We start from the raw sequence: 20,585 nt of genomic DNA, 5'->3' as shown, positions 1-20,585 counted from the left end.
AACACAAACTGAACACAGCGGGGAGCATATATAATGGCTGATCAGACCATTTATGAAACAAAGAGGATAACAAAAAAATAACCCTACCACCTAAACTGCAAATAACATCAGACAGGACAATTAGTCTTTCAGTATAATTAATTAATCAAAGCAAAAGCACTAACTGACATACTGTAAATATATAAACAAAATCTCTAAACCATAAATCCCCCCATCATGTGGTGAGCTACTGTCTCTAGGTGAGGAATCGTCACTAGTGGCACAAGACGTCCAGCCCAAACACACCGTTTATAAATAAAAGCTATGTCAATAGTGGCGCAATCTTTTCAAAAAATGAGCTAATGAGTGTAAACTATAGAAAACCCTGGTGTTTGCAGGGTTACTGACATTCAGCAGGTGCAGCCATCACACCGTCCTCCCACAAACTGGGATAACAGACCCACTGAGGTAACAGGCTGTACCCAGAATACTGCAGAAATGCTCAGAATAACAGGACCTCCATGACATCCCCTTCTGCACCTGTTGCAGGCTCTAAACAGTAACCAGCAGTGGGACTGACTGCAGCGGAGAACGCACACGGATGCTTTTCTATTCTGTTCAGGGTCACATCACATGCAGGCTTATATTTGTCTAATGAGGTCAACTGTCACACTTTGATATCTGGAGAAAGACTGAAAGGTGTTGTCAGGCCTCGTGCTAACAATGAAACAATAAATGCCAATATTGGTAGTTCCTGTTTGAATGAATGAATGCTTTGTTCACTCTCATGCAGAAACTTGCAGCAAGACTACCGAAGACACGGGAGTCGAGGGAGGCTCCCCACAGCTGCCTGTGTCCCCCAGGTAAGTTCCTCACCCCTCCCACCTGAGAAGTTCTTATGTTGCTCCAGCATGTATGGGTCAATAGACAGAGCTGCAGTGTGTCGCAGGCGACTGTGGCCAAGTGGATAGCAGGGCCGTCCTTCAATCAGAAGATCGGCCGTTCGATCCCCGGTTCAGGCTCCACTAGTCCACAAGTTGCATGTCGATGTGTCCTTGAGCAAGACACTTAACCCAAAAATTGCTCCTGTAGCTGTGCCTACGGTGTAGAACTGTGATAGAATCTGAATTGGATAAAAGCGTCTGCTAAATGGCTGTAATGTAATGTGTGGGGAGATATCTTCATCAGTGAACATACTGCGTTGCATTGCTGTGTTTTTGATCGGCATCAGTTAGTGGGAGAGGGGAGCGTTTAGACGGAATGATCAACATGTGGCCTTGTTTAACATCAATTCCATACAGACAAACAATATAACAGATGAAGAGAGGGGGCAGATGTATGCCTTTGATTCTTCATCTTTAAATAACTATTGACAATAAGTTTTTTAATGAGAAAGGTTTTTTTAATAATATTTACATTTGTTTTTACTCGTGCAACACGGTCAACAAAAAAGCATCTTTCTCTTTGGTCACTTGTGTCGTGTAGTGCTCTCTCTCTCGCTGGCTAAGCTGACTGGGTCTTGGCCTCATCTTCACTTGAAATATCAAACGTGAGCCATCTAGTCGGTTTTTCTGATGTGATGTGTTGTATTTGATTGTGTACATGCCAGCTGTGCGCCTCGCTCACTCAGACATGCCTAAAGCAGCAGTACTGCTGAGACTGGTAGAGTAAGGTAACCTGTTTCTCTGATGCAGCCCCCAGCTGGTAGTCATTAAGTCATCAGATAGACAAGGGATGTGTCTGTGTGTGTGTGTGTGTTGACTCTTGCACTTATTCACGTCATGTGGGATGGATGGTAGGAGGTACTCCCATGTGTAGAAGTGTTCCTGTGGCCATGTGCTATTTATTTATTTATTTATTCATTCATTCATTCATTCTCAGGGACAATGCAATTTAATCAACATCACAGTAAATGCGTGTTAGCCAAAAGGCTGATGTTAAACTGCTCTCCTATGGCCAGATGTTAAATTAGCCATTAGAACAACAAAAAAAACACACCTCATTTCGAAAAAAAAAACAACTGTATGTTGAATTTTGTTTTTGCAACAGCTTGCTCAACTTTATTTTTTATTTATTTATAATTTGTATTCATATCAATGACAATTGAGAAAATATTAGAAATAATAATTATAAAATCAAAAGTGTTTATTGCTGCTCCGAATGGCCACAGTGGAAGGTGGAGTGAGAAGCGACGGACACAAAACGGAGGACTTTCCTTTTCTTATTAATGTTTACTTTGTTCTGCACAACTATTGTGAAGTCCAAACAGAAACTGTAAAGGAACAAAAGCAGACATGCTCTCCAGTAGACAGAGACTTCAGACACCAGCAGAGCTACGAGTGAGAACAGACAACAACGAAACCGAGGAAACGAGTGAGAGACGTGTGTGGACCACTTTTATGGACCCATAATCTAGTAAACTTTTATGTGTAAGTGTTGATTTTGAAGTAGATTTGATGTGAGAGAGAGAGAGATAGACCTGCAGCGCTGTAACTTAATCTAAAAAAACAAATTTCTAAAACTTTCCACGAAATATGTGTTTGAGTTTATAGAGGAATATTTTAGAGGAAGATCTTAAGTATCAAACACTACCTTTCATTATTAAAGACTACTTTATTACTATGTCGTATTTTCTGTAACTAAGCAACCAATCTACTTCCTGTTTATACCAGCACCAGCATGCCCAGTGTACGTTAATAGTCATGTGATATTCATTTTCCGGCTTGCTAGTATGGACAGAAATAATTTGGGAAGACGATGCTGAAACGTGTGGACGGAGATTGATTTTGTTTTAAAACCCGGTTTTAAATGAAAAGGTATTTGTGGGGATGTAGACTTAGAGAGGGCGGAAGCTTAAACACGATATCTCAAATGGCTTTTTACTCTTGAAATCTGAACACCTCATGATGTTAACCAAATAAAACCATGAGTATTGTGTTACTAGAGCCTGACTAAGACCCATGGGAGCTGTAGGTGTTGTTTAGCTGAGAATATGGACAGACAACTCCACTTCTGTGTGTGTGTGTGTGTGTGTGTGTGTGTGTGTGTGTGTCTGCCTGTGAGAACAGGGGGAGGAGCCAGCCACCACACATTAGTGCTAATTGGTCTGTTAGTGTTGTAACTCGCGGTAAATGTCTGTGATGGCTGGTGAATGCCTGTTAAGGTGGCGGTGTGCTCGCAGCTTCAGAGGAGATCCTCCAGTCGCTGCAGGTGTGGAAGTCTTTCAACTCCGAGCTGCCAGATGCTCTGGTGCTTTTACAGCTTCGTCCCACAACAGGCTGGATGTCTGAGTCTGAGAGAAGGAGGTTTTTGGCTTGTGAGTAACTTGTCAGCCAAAACTTACCGACCACAGGAAAGCACCACTGTCTGCTTTTCTTCTCTTTCTCCGCGGTGGATGTTTTAGTAGGTAAAGACATATCTGTTAAGGATACGTTGGCAACTTTTCAAGTCTGTCATAAAACAATAGTCAAGTGCCCATAGAAACTTCATCTTTCCTCCTGTTTCAATGTACAGAGGTCCACTGTATAATATATTATGCTAATCAGCCTGCAGCTGTTGGATTAGCAGGCATCGCTCTGGCCCTTGTGCTGCAGTGAATTGTGGGATGTATTCATGTACACTAGGGCTGGGCGGTATACCGGTTTTAATTTCCCGTACGATATGAATTTCTCATATACCGTCATACCGGTGCACAGCCGAAACAACTTGTGTTGCTCTTCAACAGGCAGCAAAATATATTGTTCGCTGCTAGGAATGCTACAGTCGGAGCTAGTTGTCTTAGCTGTATTGAGAGGGAACCCTAGTCATGGTCATAACTTTATACCCACAATGAACAACCCACAACTAACGCTCTATAACAGGGCAAAGCACCACGACACAACAGTTTGTGACAGATAAACAATTTGTAGCACTAATAAGTGTACATTTATACAATTTCTCCGCCGAACTGCATGCTGGGTAAAGCTCGCTAACAACAGTCTGCTAACAGCTGGGACTCCAGTAATGTTACATTAAAGAACAGAAAAGAGCGATGCAGGATGAACAAAGACTGAACAACAAAAGGTATTTAGGTCAGACACATGTGCAACGCTGATTACCATAATATGTGTGGTATTTGTTATAAATGTACTTTGCTACATAGACGGTGATAAGAAGCTGTAGGAGCGGCTTCTTCTTCTTCTTCTTCTTCTTTAAATTCCACTGGCGGATCGCTACCAACTTGCATAGGTGCATACCGCCACCTACTGTACCGGAGTGTGCATTTTCAGGGAAACCTTTTCTTCACTGTTCTGATAATAAAATAAAATAAAATAATAAAATAAAATTATATATATATATATATATATATATATATATATATATATATATATATATATATAAATAACTAAATAAATAAACCTAAACAACACCTACTAACAACTAAATCCTACGGTCTAATCCCGTTTCTTTCCATGGAGGGGTTTAGGGCCCAGGGGAATGTAGGTGAAGAAAACAGGAAGTGACGGAACGGAAGACACGCCACACAAACAGCTGTTCACCGCTCGCTGGCCTGCCGTTTCTTTTCGGCGTTAATTAATTAATGCTTTAACGCGAAAAAAAAATACTGTGCTATACCGTGAAACCGCCAGAATCTTACAAAATACCGTGATATGCATTTTTGGTCATACCGCCCAGCCCTAATGTACACACACTGTCGCGTGGCAGTTGTGTGGGGATTATTTACTGTGCCAGTTTACAGAGAGCGCAGAACTCTGATCTGAGTCTAGATACAGATACTACAGAAGTCCGGTCCGGTGTACGACCTCAACCCCATTTTGTTCTATGCTAACCAGCTGAACCGGCATTTTTCATTATGACTCGCTCTGACAAATTAAACAGGAGCTACATCAGCAGCCAGTGCCCACGTCACGGCGCTAAATCCAACTTTTTTTGCTTTATTGATAATCAATATGACAAAGTGATGAACATAATATTATGTGGGTTTGTAAACGAAGCCACTCATGTCTGACAGGCCACGAGATCACATGTCAGTGGAGGGTTGTTCACTACAAAGTTTATGAGGAGACGAGGCAGTTAGTCACTAAAATGGTGCTAATATGCCAATTATTTGCATTAGAAGCTGATGAGAGGGTGAAGTGTAAAACATAGACAAGCTAACGTGTGACGTGAAGCTGCTTCAGCCCGACTGGAGCTCATGTTGGTTAATCATGGACAAATGAAAGGAAGTAGATGATCAATTAATATGGGAAAAGGAAGGACATAGCTCATGCCACAAAGAAGCTAGATGATGACTCTATACACATGGATTATGTGTAATTATTAACGCTACTTGCCGGGCCTGAGGTTTGAGGAAGTTGACCAACATATTCCCTCTATATAAACGGTAGAATGGCATTTAATTCACTGAGCATGATTTTGTTACCTCTGAGAATGACCAATGGACTGACCCAATACACTTTTCTCTATCACCAATCTATACATACAGAGGTTAAGATGAATATATCTCAGACAGGGCTGTAGTGGGTGTGTTCGGGTGTCCCTGAGTATTATTCTGAGCTTGACATGTTTCTGAGCAGCCTGTGAAGAATGAACTTTGCAAGTTGCTAAAAGTAGAACAGCAGCATTGAGACACTTCAGGCCTCGAAGGTGCCACAGAGTCTGTTGTCTTTCAAAGGTTTATCGTGGCCGTGAAACAGAGCAATAGGCCTTAAAATATGTGTAACATACGTGTCGCTTTAAGTGGATGGAGATGAATCACCAGACACATTGCTTATGGCTGAGTGGGCCTCATATCGACAGTCTGGGCATGTTGTGTATGTGCCATCACCACATGGCCTATTAGGGTCAGACCAGGATGAGGTTTTAATTGAGCAAAGCCTGTGAGCCGGTTCAGGCAGACAACTGGAGCGCTCTGACACTCACATGTAACACATTCCACTCCGTACATCATATATCCAGCTCACTCTGCTGGATGAGATTGTGTTTAAGCTGTTAGTGCTCAGCTGACTCTTACGCTGCCCTTTCTCTCCGCAGTCATCACTGCTGCTCTTCCATAGAGCGCTTATGTACTTGTTAACACATGATGGCTATTCCACATGTTTTCCTGCAGTTTGAACATACAACGTAATCCTAGAGACGGCAGAGGCAGTTTATTGGGATGTTAAGGTCAGCAGCAGTTTAGACTAATAGAGCTTGTTCACAATAAACCTGCATTTAGATCTCGATACTGCTATATTTTAATGTGCTGCTAGCAAAACTAGAAGCTCTTTGTCTGAATTGAAAAATGGTGAAATTTGTCCAGAGACATGCACACAAGCTGAGAATGGTGTTTTTGATGATAGATGACATTGACTTTTGTTTGAATGGATTTTTTATTTCAAGGACATATTTCCCCATATTTAGTACCAAATGATATTGTTCTCTATGGGTCATTTATTGGGAAGTCTTAGAAGGTTATGGACTCATAAAGACAAATATTTCAGCTTTTCCCAATTCTCAGCCATTTCTCTCAGTATTATTTCAATAAGTAAGTATTTAAGTGAAATGAGCTCCACTTCCACATCAGCATGGATGCAGGCTCTGATTCTAGTCTTCTTGGGGCTGTTTGTTGTTTGCTACATCTTAGTGACGAGGCCAAAGCATGTCCACCAAACACTCAATGTATGTATGCTGTACTTACATGTTAATGAATGAATCGTTACTCTGTGGAAGTCATGGCTATTTATCTGCTCACGGTCCAATCGGCACTCAGCTGGACTTAGCTCGAAGTGGAGTGAATTATAATACATTAAATAGTATAAACAGGGATTTGGAAAGTTATAATAACGTATTAATGTTTAAACATTTATTCATATTTATTCATATTCTCCCCTCAAAGATACGAGAAGCCAGTCAGACAATGGTTACTTGAGCTTGCTTAGGGAACAGTATATGAATTTTGGGGGTGACCGTGGCTCACTGGGTTAAGAGGGTTGTCTGGCACCCGGAAGGTCAACGGTCAACGTAAAGGAAACAATGTGAATGTGAAAAAAGTCAAATCAGTCAATAGGAGAGAGCGGGTGGGTAAAAGCCTGCCTCTTCTTCGGGAGGAAGTGGAGCTGGAAGTTTACCTGACAGGGGAAGCCATGACAGTAGAGAAGAGATTCTGACCCACCCTGACCCCCGACCCCCGACCCCCCTCCACCCTCTCCCTGCCAGCCACACAGCTGGCATTGTTGGCATAATTCAGGCTTCAGACCTGTTACTCACCCCTCAAACACATTCATAAAAGGGCCACAATTTATATTACCAGATGTGACAGCGACACTGCTATTGTGTTCACCATGTGAGTCAGTGTGGAGACACCGACTGTACCAGGAACTACCACAGAGACGGTTTGAGGACTCTACCAGGTGTTAATATATCTGTCTGTCTGTGGGCGGATGTTTTCACCATGATAGCGCCACAACCTTGCAAGATGCAGTCACAAAACTTTAGTTGGAAGATGGGTGGGGTCCAAACAAGCGGATTGAAGGGGCCACAAAACAATTCCAAAGCTATCTTCTCACCAGCAGAACTGGCTTCGTGCCATTTCATGATAATACCAGAGGAGCTTAGCTGTATCCGTGAGATGTAAATAGCACGCTGGTTAGGACAGGAGGGCAACATGTGTAGACAGTTCTGTGCAGCAACAATGTGACTTTGTTATTGCCATAAAACACAAACTCTGACTGCTAGAGTGGCGGTGCAACTAGAGGGCAGCTGGATCTCCGAGCCCAAAGAGCAGGGCTATAGAATGCTACGCTGAAAGACATGTCCGACATGTCAAACGCTGCCTCTTTACATTGCAACAATAACTTAATAATCATGGACAGTGTGGAGACAGAGGTGAGGGATGACATGCATCAGAGGATCCCAGCTGGACTCAAATTGGGGACTTCACAATGCCATGGCCTGCACCTTAAACCCCTACACCCCTAAACCACCATCACACCTTTACCAGTGTGTCACTGCCCACGCTTACTTTCGTTGGTGCAGCCTTATAGAGTCAAAACGAATAGAACTTCACGTACAAGTAAAAATATCAAAAGCTCTTGAATCTGAGCTCATTAATATTAAATTGCAGCTGAATCATTTTAAATGTTGTATAAATATTCTCTTTGCTGAAGATACGGTTGCAGCTAAAAAAGAAACCCCACAATACCCTCATAGACAAGAGACTTCCTCTAATCTGGGCAGCTGACAGGGCGGTGAGGGGGTGTAGGGGGGTCGCAAAGCCAGTTATTTAAGGAGTCCCCCAAGTTCACCTTGACATCTATGCCGACAGGAAGAGAGCACGGCAGATCCCCTTTCTTCGTCCGTGATAAGTTCACATTGCAGCTGCCAGCGAGTGGCCATACTTGGAGGAATGTGGCAGCCAGAGGCAGGGAGAGGAGAGAGACAGGGCACTGGCAGTTATACAGACAAACAAGGAAGAAGAGGGATTAATACAAGAAGAGGGGACAAGAAAATATAAAGAGGAATCAAGTGTACTTTGGATTTACGACATTGACGTGTTTCTGGCGTTCAATTGCCTTTATTTAGAAAAACTACTGCTAACGCATAAATGACCTCAACAAAAAACCTCATCAAAACACTATGAATGGAATAATGATCTTGTTTAATAATTAGTTCTGGATTTTATGATCCTTTATGCTAGCATAGGGCTATGTCTCAACAAACCTGTGCTAAATTCCACACTTCACAAAACTGAACATGATCAACTCAAATTCATTTAAACTAATTATTACAAACTGAGTAATAATAAAACTGAGTTACCGATACAGCAGCCCTACAACAAGTACTATCTCTATGAAGGGGACAACGTTCTGCCTCTGGACTGACATTAATAGAAACTCCACTCAGCATGGATAACTCCACTAAAGCTAGTCTGACTTCACAGCGTCACCAAAAAATGAGCATTATGTAGAACTGATATTGTTTTAGATTGTATGTGCTTGTACGGATGTTTCTATAAACTTATAAAATGCTGTTTCTGACGTTGTCTCTCTATCTATGAGGATGCCTAACTTCTGACCTTCAGGCAAGGATGTTAGTGATAGTGAGCACCAGCCGGGTGAGTAGGTCTGACAGACAGGCAGGTGAACACAGTGCAAGAAAACTCATACTAAGTTGTAAACGCTTGGTGAAAGACTTCACCATGATGTACCAGTTGGCCGCACATGTTGCATTTCTTACGCATGTACGGACGGATCATAGACCAGTCTCTGACCAGACAGCTGAACATCCTCGTCCATGGTCGTGATGATTTATCGTGTCCCCCGGCCCTGGATCCCTCACAACAACGAGTGCTGCAGGATTACAGAGCCGAGAGGTTACCCAGTCTGTTCATTCTTCATTTAATAAACTCATATCATAACTGTCAGTCTCTGACAGATTGGTATTTCTCTCCCTTTTGGGACAGAAAGGGTAAAATAGGTGAAAGCTAGCTGATGATACCTTACAATAAATCACTGCATTGATGTGATTGGACGTCACTAGTCCGCTGGTAGCCAAACTGCTGATAAATGAGCCGGTGATTTTGAAGCGTGAATGAAGTGTGACATCAGTGCTCCCAAACAGAACGAGTGGGTACAACTTCAAACGCCAGCCTGGAGCTTCAGTGTGTACGGGGTTAACGGAGCTTTTCCAAAACAATGATATGAGGGGAGGCTTATGTCATTGTTTTGGAAGAGCTCCGTGAGGGTCGGGGGCTGTTTGCCACAGTGGCAGTTAAGTTCAGACGACCTTTAGTCACCTCTAACTCTCTCCATGTGCCTCCATTTTAAAGATGGCCGAAGACACAGCGAAGCTGTTGTAATGAACATAAAGACATCTTATAGAACAGCAATAGATTTACAATACAATGAAATAACAGCTGCTTAATTGCCGTGTGGTGCATCTCATTTATACAGATGAGAAGAATGCTTCATGTGGATTTAGAAAAGTAACTGATAAATACTTTAAAACATTTACAACAAGTGTTGAGAACAGAATTTGGTATGGTGTTTTAAAAGGGATATTAGTTTGGTCATACTGTTCAGTAACCTCTTAAAAACAACATAAAGAAGGTTGTGAATCATGATCCTGCCTGAAAGAAATGCTGATATGATATATCGCCCGTCGTTCGCCTCCGTCACACACGTTCAAAGTCCATCAGTGCTCTCTACAAAGGGGTACTAACAAGCTGTCCTAAAATACGTTAACAGTTGCTCTCTAAATGGTGTGCAGAGGAGGAAGTTAGTCTGAGGACGTGATTTGACAGCAGTACAGTAGGTGAGTGAAGAAAACACCATCTGGTTTCCTCATAATAAATATTGTAGTGAGCTTTCAGCCACCTGATCTCCTCTCTCCCACTGTTCCAGTTTGAACACACGCACACACAGAATCACACACACACACACACACACACACAGCACACACGCACAGCACACTGCTCACATCCTAAAGTTGTTAGCATCTTGTTTGGAAAGTGTTCACAGCCAACTCTCGGAGAAATGTCTTTACGAGCCAGTTAGCCTCCTGCGTCTCGTCAGGACTGAATTTGAGAAATGCAAATTTGGACGATGATTATTGAGCATGAGTTAAATTTACAGTGTGAACATCTGTTAATATGAGGAGAATATAAAACTGATCTTTCATTTTCAAATCAAAGGGGCAAACATGCCCTTTGAAATAAAAAAAACATTTCTTTGCCTTTTGCATGATGCACACCAGAAGTGAATTTCCCCTCCAAGAGCATCGGCACCAAGCGCGCTTGTGAATGAGACATTTGTCTGAAGGCTCCACTGTATCTTGTTTCATGTTGGCCCACTCACTGCGTGTTTGTGTGAATAGGATTCAGGAAATGCGCAGTCATTCAGCAAGAGCTGACCGCAAACAAGCGGACATTTCTGCTCCTCCAAATCAAATCATGCTCGTCAATACGGCAAGGTGAGAGTAGAGGTAACTGAAGCTGACCTCTCCTGAGTGCACCCCGATCCCCAAAGAACAATTACTCTTCAGCTGCCTCTTATGGAAAAGAGGGGTTCCAAATGGAGTCCGGCTGTATTGGCGCACTGCTGCAGCCCAAAGGGTTTCAACATTTTCTGACGTGACTTTTCTGTTTGTTGTGTTTTCACACATGGACCGCAGCAGAGCGGGGATGCTGATTGGATTATAGAAACGTTCAGGTTGAGTATTTGCGACTACACAAGCATATCCTTTTTTAATCTGATTCTAGAAGTTATAATAACTGACTGAATTCACTTTTTGTTTTGTTCGTCTGATTTCCGTCTGAGTTATGTATTAAATGATCAGAGATAGGGATGCACCGATCAGAGCTACTGCTGGCCTTATGAGGAGGACTGAGTGTGGGCCAGGAGGTGTCCCGTCCACATTGAATTCTTTGTCGGTAGCCACCAACTCAATTTCCGAGCGATGCCTGGCTTAATGTTACCTGGAGTAAAAAAGATTCCAAAGACTTCCATGCATCCTGGTTTACAGATCTTGAATTTGGGGAAGAGAGCGTCAGTAGCAATGATATTGGACCAGTACTCTGTATTTGCATATACCCCCAGTTGGAACGGTGCACCCCAAATTAGTTACTGGAGTTTTCATCAAATCAATATCTTTTTTTGAGATATAGTTCGCCAGAAGCACTTACCTGAAAGGGGAACCCCACATTTACACATGGAAGTCTGTTTCCAGGTGTTGTGGAGTTCTACTGCCAGTGAAGAGAGTCGTATAAAGCTGCAATGTCTCCACAAGGAGCTGTGTGAAGTCTGATTCATGTCCTCAAGTGATGTCATGTGCGTCATTCTGGTCTGTGAAAATGTAAAAAACAAACTGTGTAGGTGTGGAGTTAGAAAGAAGTGATTTTACCAGACCTCTGCAGCCCACTGCTCATCTCTGCTGGAGGCTAGAGGCCACATTAGCCACTGCTAGCACAACACACCTGAATGTCTAACCACATTTAGTGGTTGAGTGGGTATCTGAGGTGCCAGAATGAAAGATATCTCTGGTCCTGTTGCTTTGGTCCTTTTTGTTTGAGACTGTTCATCGTGAGTAGTCTGGGTAACCTCACACAGGACTGTTGCTATTTTTGTTCCAAAAGGATTCTAGCTTGGGCACAAGAAGATAATGCCCCCAATCATATGCTCACGATCATAAGACCAGACATATTTTAATCTCTGAAAAAGATCTGAGAGGACTGGAAACAATCTACAAATATTATCTCAGATCTGAGAATATGGTAACATCACTACAATGAAGTCCGATTATATGTCCATATGTGATGAATTCCAGCATGTGGAGCAGTCAAACGTTTTCTGCATGGGTGGAGGATTTGGTTGAGAGCTTCTTGCTGATCATACAGGCAAGGAACTGAGAGTAAACAACTGAAGTATGTGAACAAAGAAACATGTTTGTTTGCATTGGATGAAGACACATGTTTACCTCAGCTTCATTTTCAAGTCAAATGTTATTCTCATGAACAGCTGAGTTGTTTTCCAGATGGTTCTGGAATTCCCAACTAAACAGCTTACAGGTTCAGTACTAGCTTCATGCTGGTTAGGTGATGTTCAGCCTGAATGATTGTTCAAATCGTGGTATTAGTGTGAGTCACTTTTTACTGGCTTTTAGACAAATCTGCAACCAGAGGCAAAAAAAAAAAGTGAACAGCTTCGTTGGACAAGTTGACCCACTCCAAACAAAATGTGTTTGTTGACTTCACACTTCACTGACACATTGCTCGTTTTCACACATTTTAGGCTTCAGGCTTTGTTAATTAGTCCCCATGTGAATATCACACTCGCAATTTTCACACTATCACGACTAGCAACAGCCTGTACAAGCCACAGTAGCCCCTTTCACACATGCTCTGCAGCCCTGAACTCATCTAGACATTACCTTGAGGAGCTGTATGTGAGATGTCCAACGCAAATGTCCAAATCGGTCGAACCGCACATTAAACAGACTTTAACCAGCCAGCTCTCTACTACATAGTCCGTGTAATGTCTTATTGAGCCCATGTGAGAATAGAGCTGCTCCTTGTCCGGAGAATTCACAGCGTCGCGTGAGTGTATTGAAGACGTTTCTATCATGTGGTTCGTATCGAACCGGAAGAAAACAAACATCCAAGGGTGATGAAAAACATAATCACATAATGCAACAATCTAATCAGATCACAGGGAGTACAAAAGCGAGATCATTTCAATCAAAGTCAGGACAACAAACAGCGGAATGCTGTGCCGAGATCACTTGTGCAAAATCAGGCTTCAAATCACCGCAAACTAGAGACCCTCTTTATCTTTCTGTCCAAACATCTCTGCAACAGGTGATCAGGACAGTCCAGTCTGGGTCAGACTCACCACAGTAACTTTGCTGTCCACTTTGTTAAACCGGCCAAACCTATCCTCATTGGCCAGAGCCATGTTCCCAAACCAAGCCACAATACAGACTCAATGAATCCTCATTGTAGTGCACAAATTACAGCTTGGCTATGAGTTTTATGAAGCATCTGCCATAACAACCCAACCTTAATAAACCCAACTTATTTTCCTGAAACTGCTTTATCACAACACACAGGAACATATCAGTATCGCATTATGAAATTACATATACTGTGCTACAGAACTGTCTTTATTTGGCCCAATCTGAATGATCAATGTTAATAATCAGTTTGTTTTCAGAAGTTTACAAGGCTAATTTATTGTCTTAAAAAGAGCTGATGAAAACATACAATTACTCTCTTATTTTGTTTGACATCACAGGTCCCTGACACAGGCGCACACACACACACACACACACACACACACACTCCTAGTTTGGCCTACAGTCTGTGAGGCCTGTGTTGCTTTGCTCCAGACATCCTGTGGGTATCGGAGTGATTTAGCAAACCCACAGGGAGCGTGCTCTTATGTTAACTGACCTGGGCAGCCGGCCAACAACAGCACGTTTCAGAGGCATTTTCAGGAACGCATTTGAGAATCCGTTTTTTTTTCTTCAGCTGGCTGCAGGAGGGCAGAGGGAATGGTAGTTCAAATTGCAGTAGCTCATTTGCAAAAGGTCATGTATCACCTTCAAAGTTCAGTTGTAATTCGGGGCACTTGAAAGACTGGGCCGAAGTGAACACACACACACACACACACACACACACACACACACACACACACACACACAAAGAGGGAATCAACATCTTTAAGCAATCCTTAAAATGTCTGACAGAAAGTCTAAAAATATCACAGGCAGTTTGAGGGGATGGTTTTGTAAAATCAAAGTACTTAATTCTAGGGGACTCCCCCCATAAAATGAAGCAGCGCGTTCTCACTCCCAACACTTTAAGTACGGCAGCTTGGTCAGTGGTCCTACGCGTCACACTATGACGCTCTGTGTGGCCATAGAAATGGTGGGAGTAAAGGAGGAAGTTATGCGACGTAGTATAAAGAGCAGTAAAGTCTACGTAGGAAGGAGGTCGGGGTGAAACTGAAAGTCAACTTTGACTGAGAGACCCTTTTACTGCCAACGTCTTCAAAAATATGCGTAGGGCATCAGAAGTAGCGCTTTGCCCGGACCATCCACACGAGTTAGCAAAACATTCTACCTTTAAAACTGTTACAAGTTTCTGTTATTTCGGATCCACGCTTTGTCGGGACGCTTTGTCATTGCATCAGGGCTCCTTTTCCACAAAGCTGTCGTTATGGTTAATGTATATGCCCCAAATTGGGATGATGATAAATTCATAGGCAAAGTTATTTCATTAATACCAGATCTAAACTCACAACTGATTTTCGGGGGTGATCTAAACTGTACAGTTAATCCAGTATTGGACCGTTCTAATCCTAAATCTACAAAACCATCAAAAATGGCCAAATCATCATCCCTTATTATGGAACAAATAGGAAGTGTCGACCCTTTGGGTTCTTTATTTCCACTGAGTCAATCCTTCTCCTATTGTTCCCCAGGGCATCACTCATACAGTAGAATAGACTACTTCTTTATTGATCCAACCCTTCTTCCCTTTGTCACGAAAGCTGAATATTCAACTATAATTGAATCTGATCACGCCGAGTGTTATTAGATCTCACATGGGCTTTTAATAATTTGGAACGCCCTCCTTGGAAACAAGACAAAACATCACCAGCTGACGCTTCTTTTTGTGAATTGATAAACAAAAAAATGTATGACTTTTTAGAATCTAATAATAAAGATAATATCTCCCCTTCCCTGCTGAAGGCCGTGATCAGAGGTGAGATTATATCATATTCATCAAGAACCAATAAGATGCGTAGAAATGAACAAGACCAGTTTATTAAATCAATAAACACAGTGGATGCTCAGTACTCTATGCCACCATCCCCTGAACTCTATAGAAGGAAGCTTGACCTGCAAACTCAATACAACTTATTATCAACTGGAAAGACGGAAAAAATGCTGTTAAAATCTCGTGGATATGTCTATGAGCACGGAGAAAAAGCTGGCTGCCTTTTAGCACACCAACTTAAGTTCCAATCTGCTGCCCAACAAATCCCACAAATGAGGAAAGCAAAAGGTGAATTAATTATTAACCCAGGAGAAATGAATGAAACATTTACCTCATTTTACTCAAGCCTGTATACTGTTAGGTTCATGGAACCTCTAGACTGTGTGGAAACCGCATGTAATCCAGCCTCTTACACAAAGAGAACCGGTTTCAATTATAAACAAAGCATTTAATACCTCTCATGCTAAAACAATTGCATAGTGGAGTACATCATTTACAGTTACACCGAATATGACCTGCTCACCCCAAAAGTCGTTACCACCCACCCAGTGGTACAGGAGCAAGAGGCCGGAATTTCTTTCTCTCCCGCCTTACATAGTTCAAAAAACATCCCATAATGTCCGTAGTTCCTATTGGCTAAATCCAGCTGGCTCCTCCTCCTCGCAGGACCCTCGCACGGGTATGACCTGTAATTGCCTGTCTAGAAATCTATCTGTCCCTTACTCCCAACATACTATTCTTTACAGTTTAAAACATTCAATGACTGTCTTTTATGGCTTAACACTTCTATGATAAACATTCTATATAAAGATAATATAAAGGTGCTACTAAGATACACTTCCAACTACAAATTCTAAAACACTTCTACAATTATGAATCTTCTAATTATGTATTCCAAAACACTTCTAATTATGATTTCTTATTTATGAATTATTAAACACTATTATAATTTCTTAAAGCACAGTTCTAAACCCAAATTTCCTACAATACGTCAGAAATGGCAAACAATAGAACTGACATGGAACATTTTTTTAACAACCTTCGGGCTCCTTCCATAAACATGATACATAAGACAAAGACTGAACTCCCATTACAACATTCTGAAATTACTAAAGCGATAATGGCAATGCAAAGTGGCAAGGCGCCTGGACCAGACGCCTACCCAAGAGAATATTTTAAAAGATTCTCTAAGAAATTATCCCCAATTCTATGAGATCTGTTTTTAGATTCTTTGTCCCGTGGGTCGCTGCCACAAACACTGACTGAGGCATCAATCATTCTCCTTCTTAAGCCAAGTGAAGACAACACAGAATGTGGCTCGTACCGACCCATCTCCCTCCTAAACAGATGTTGAGATCCTGCATCCAGTGAGGTACCAGAAGTGGTTATCTCGCTGGACGCAGAGAAAGCTTTTGACAGGGCTGAATGGGAATACTTATTTACATGTACGCAGGATTAATTCAATTTAAAATAATTATTCCAATTTTAGCACAAATAGGCTAATCTGTCACCAGTCATGTTTGGTCAAATTATAGAATCCATCATACATCTTGACTCTTTTTCAGATAGCCATAGTTATTTTGGAACATAAATTGTGTGAAACATCTTCATGCTAATAAGAGAGCTTGAGATAAGATAAATGGGAGATAAATGTGCTCCAGGACTGAAATGGACAATGTAACACTTTCTTAATTACTTTTTTTTAGAGCTAAGTTATAGATATATATAGATAACTTAAGTTATAAGTTATAACTTCTTCTTGTTAAGTCAGACAGACTGATGTTTTGTTTACAGGTGGCCTGCAGATACTGAATGCTAATGTTAATCAGGGACGATCTGCTCTGGATCACGTTCTGATTGACCAAAAGGACTGGAAGCTTGAATAATATTATGTCTGCCTGAAATCAAATGTCTTCCTCTCCACAAACTGTGGTCCAGGAAAGGATTGTTTCCTCTCCATCCAGCTGTAACATCAGCAGTCAGTTCAGGAGGAAAAGGTTTATGAGCCGCGGTGACGTTGATGGATGTTTGCCCTCCATGTTGGACAGTAGAGCAGTTTTTCACAAGATGTTTCTACTTCGGACAAATTTTGTCAACATGACTCCAACTCGAGGCTTGTGTATTGAATAAAAACTGACTTTGTTTCTGTGGTTCGATTTTTGGGAGTTGAGGATAGATTTCTCTCAGTTCTGCTGAAATACTTTCTGTCTGTATTTAAAGTTGGTTGCTGGAGAACCAGTCCACATATCTGGCTTTGAAAAAGAGTTGAGGAATGTGGAAAGCTGAAACCTGGACTACAGGAAAAGGAGCTGTGCCAAACAGGGCTTGAATGTTCATCTTCTAAAGAGCTGCATCCTCCTTTTGGTTTCCATGGACTCACCTTGTTTCTATCTAAATCAAGCAGTACCACACTCTCTGCCAGACGGGCGTCTCATGGAGTCATTGTGGATTGATACATTTACTTTGAATGGAAGCTTGGCTAGACTGTTCTAACTGTTCTATTAATTGCCTTTCCATCTTAGGCATGACATGAAGAATCTCATTGTGTAAATATTTAGCGAAAGCACCAACAGTCTCCCCTATAATATTGTTGCAATATTTATATCAAGGTATTTTGTTAAAATTCGTCCCCGGCTCTTTGTGGAATTGTCCAACGTGAACGCGTTTCCCACATTAGGGATGATGGCCTCGACATTCCACGCCGAGGTCGCGTCATGCCCGTTCCATACGCTGATAACGACCTGAGATGCAGTTGAAAACGTAGAAAAAAAAGCCAAGAAATGGATTTTGGGTGAGATTATTTGTCGCATATACTGACCCCAACATCAAGAATAAACTTCCATGCTCACAGTGGTTTAGTATAAAGTACCGCAGGCACAGCTTTAACAAAGAGTGCCAAGAGGTTTAGGCAATGCTGTTTGGACATCATAGAGAAGTCTGCGTCTAATATTTCAAAGGACAAATCAATGCACAGATCAGTCGATGTGAATAAAACCTCTGCTTTTATGCTGCCTTTATAATATCAAGGACTTTTCCAGATGCGCACAGTATGAGAGGCTTCACCCATGGATGGTTTACCTTTTGTGTCAGACATGCAGCTCTGATTTGTCCGATCAGCCTTGAGGCTAAGCTTAGTCCATTTCCCCTCACGCTCAATGGACTTTTCGTATGAAGCCATAAACCACAGGGCTTGTGGGGCCACTTCATACAGTGCTCTGCTCTCAGATTGACTGGCAGGCGTGCCATCCGAATCCAACTCTTTGAGATGCACGCTCTGTCAGCCAGACGTGAAAACTCAAGATACTCAACATATCAGACACAGTTGAGATGTTTTTCAAACCACACAACTCCCTCAAGAATTGAACTGAACATAATAACTATGGTCGAATTTCTGAGCAAGAACTGAAGAGTGAGGATCTGAGTTAACAGTGGAATCTGTAGAAGAGGACTGTGAGTGCATTCATCACACATGACATTCAGGTGAAGTCATGGTATATGGGCAATATGAATAAGAGGTTTCCATATCATGATGTCCCTGTGAAAATATGACTTTAAAGCTTTCTACGTGATTTTATAAATCCACACATGACTCATGGTTATGACACGTAGTGAAAATCCCACAACATAAAGTAAAGTGTGTCCTGAAGTTATTTTTGACTCACGGGCTGATGTGAGTTTGTGTTCTTCCCATTACAGCCTGGTTTTTCGGTAGGTAGTTGTGGTCAGTGCCAGGCTGAATCTCGAAGGATATACGGTTATTCTATGTTTCAAGTATTCAAGCCCCTCTGCCTCCCCACCTCGACCCCTACGCCCATCAGCCCTCCATCTCCTCATCCCTGGTCTACAACAAGGACAGGCCCCCTGTCTTTTATAGGCCTCTCTGAGGACACAGGACCTTTTCAGCTGTTAGCGTTGACTATTGATGGAGCAGTGTGGGAGGTGAGGATAAAAAGTGTTACATCAGAAGCCCCCCGGGTCAGGAATGGGGGAATCATTACAAGCTCCAAAGACTGTGTAAGGGGTCATTTTGACCTCTGACCGCCTACCCACACTAAATTTGCATGTGATAATCTTGGAGCATTATGTATAAGTATACCTGAGACATGATGATGGACATGCACACATTGCAGTGCGTCTGTCCTGAAAGGCACACTCTCTGTAGAGAGAAGGGGCAGGCAGTAGTAGTAGAACGCTGCCAGCGTGGACGCCACAGGCATGCGAGCAGCAGTTCAGCAAGGTAGCCGTCAGCTGTTGGCAGTGTGGCAGTGTATAACCGCCGGCGCTGAATTTACCATGTAAGGTAACTCCACCACACCACGAGAACAGGTCGACCTTCAACCAGAGGATCGGCGTTTCGATCCTCAGCTCCGCTAGTCCGTGTCGATGTGTACTTGGGCAAGACACTTAACCCCAAGTTTCTCCCGTAGGCTGTGCCATCGGTATATGAATGGGTATGAATGATTAGTTAGTCCTGATGGGCAGGTGGCACCTTGTATGGTTGCCCCTGAATGGGTGTGACTGGGTGAATGAACACGTTGTGTTAAAATGCTTTGAGTGGTCGTAGGACTACAAAAGTACAAGTCCATTTACCATTTACCACCCTCAACCCCCTAACTGCTCCCGCCTTAACTGACAACCAATTTTTTCTTGCTTGAGATATTCAACACAAGTATTAAAAATACATTAATTGTAATCTCACAATTTTCCTTGTTGGAGACAATAGGAAGGACAATAGTACGAGACGTATTCTCCTTAATCCCTCTTATCCCCTCGCTCTCCTGGACGAGACAGAGGAAGGAAAACCACTCATGCGTCTTGCACCCTGTGACTCTATGATGCTGTGAAAACAAACAGTGATGATTAATGGTGAAGGGTGCTCTTCCTCCTGAAGGTACAGGGCCGCAAGGTTCACTTCTGCTTCTAGGAAGCCACAACACAAACACCAAGAAACACTCACTCAAGAGCCTCTCTCTTGGTCTATTCTTCTTCCCATTCAGTCCTTTAATGCCATCCACTCCACAGAAACCATCGAAAGCTCTCCTTGTAAAGGGATCTTTGTTGTCGTGTGAATTTGGATGTGGAACCAAAGTTTGTAAGATTCCTCTCAGCAGCCCAAGAATGTGCCGCGCTCCACGTAGGAGCTTCTTGTTGTCTTGTAAAGACGTTAGCGCGTCAGGTCTCTGAGGCCAGTTGAAGAATGCAACAGGAGCTCTATGGCTTTACCAGAGACACTAAGTCTTGCGCAAGTCAGTGAAAAGCTAAAAAAAAAAAACCTGAGCATTGGAACGGAGGAAGACTGGATCATTGCATTGTGAAGAAGTGAGAAGTGAAAGATATCGAAGCACTC

The 20,585-nt window shown here is 42.3% G+C and overlaps 1 protein-coding gene across 1 annotated transcript in view; it reads left to right on the top strand.

Moving 5' to 3' along the window:
- Window positions 1-20,585, top strand: part of col13a1 (collagen, type XIII, alpha 1) — a 118,276-nt gene that overhangs the window by 12,847 nt on the left and 84,844 nt on the right. Inside the window, exon 2 of the mRNA XM_076077267.1 lies at window positions 773-842. Coding sequence (XP_075933382.1) covers window positions 773-842 — 70 coding nt within the window. The remainder of the gene's footprint in view (window positions 1-772; window positions 843-20,585) is intronic.

Source organism: Anarhichas minor, unplaced genomic scaffold (assembly GCF_050575085.1).
Source record: "Anarhichas minor isolate MPS153535 unplaced genomic scaffold, ASM5057508v1 ptg000058l, whole genome shotgun sequence".
Taxonomy (NCBI): Eukaryota; Metazoa; Chordata; class Actinopteri; order Perciformes; family Anarhichadidae; genus Anarhichas; species Anarhichas minor.
Note: the sequence above shows the minus strand (reverse complement) of the source record. Positions and strands in the feature narration are given on the sequence as shown.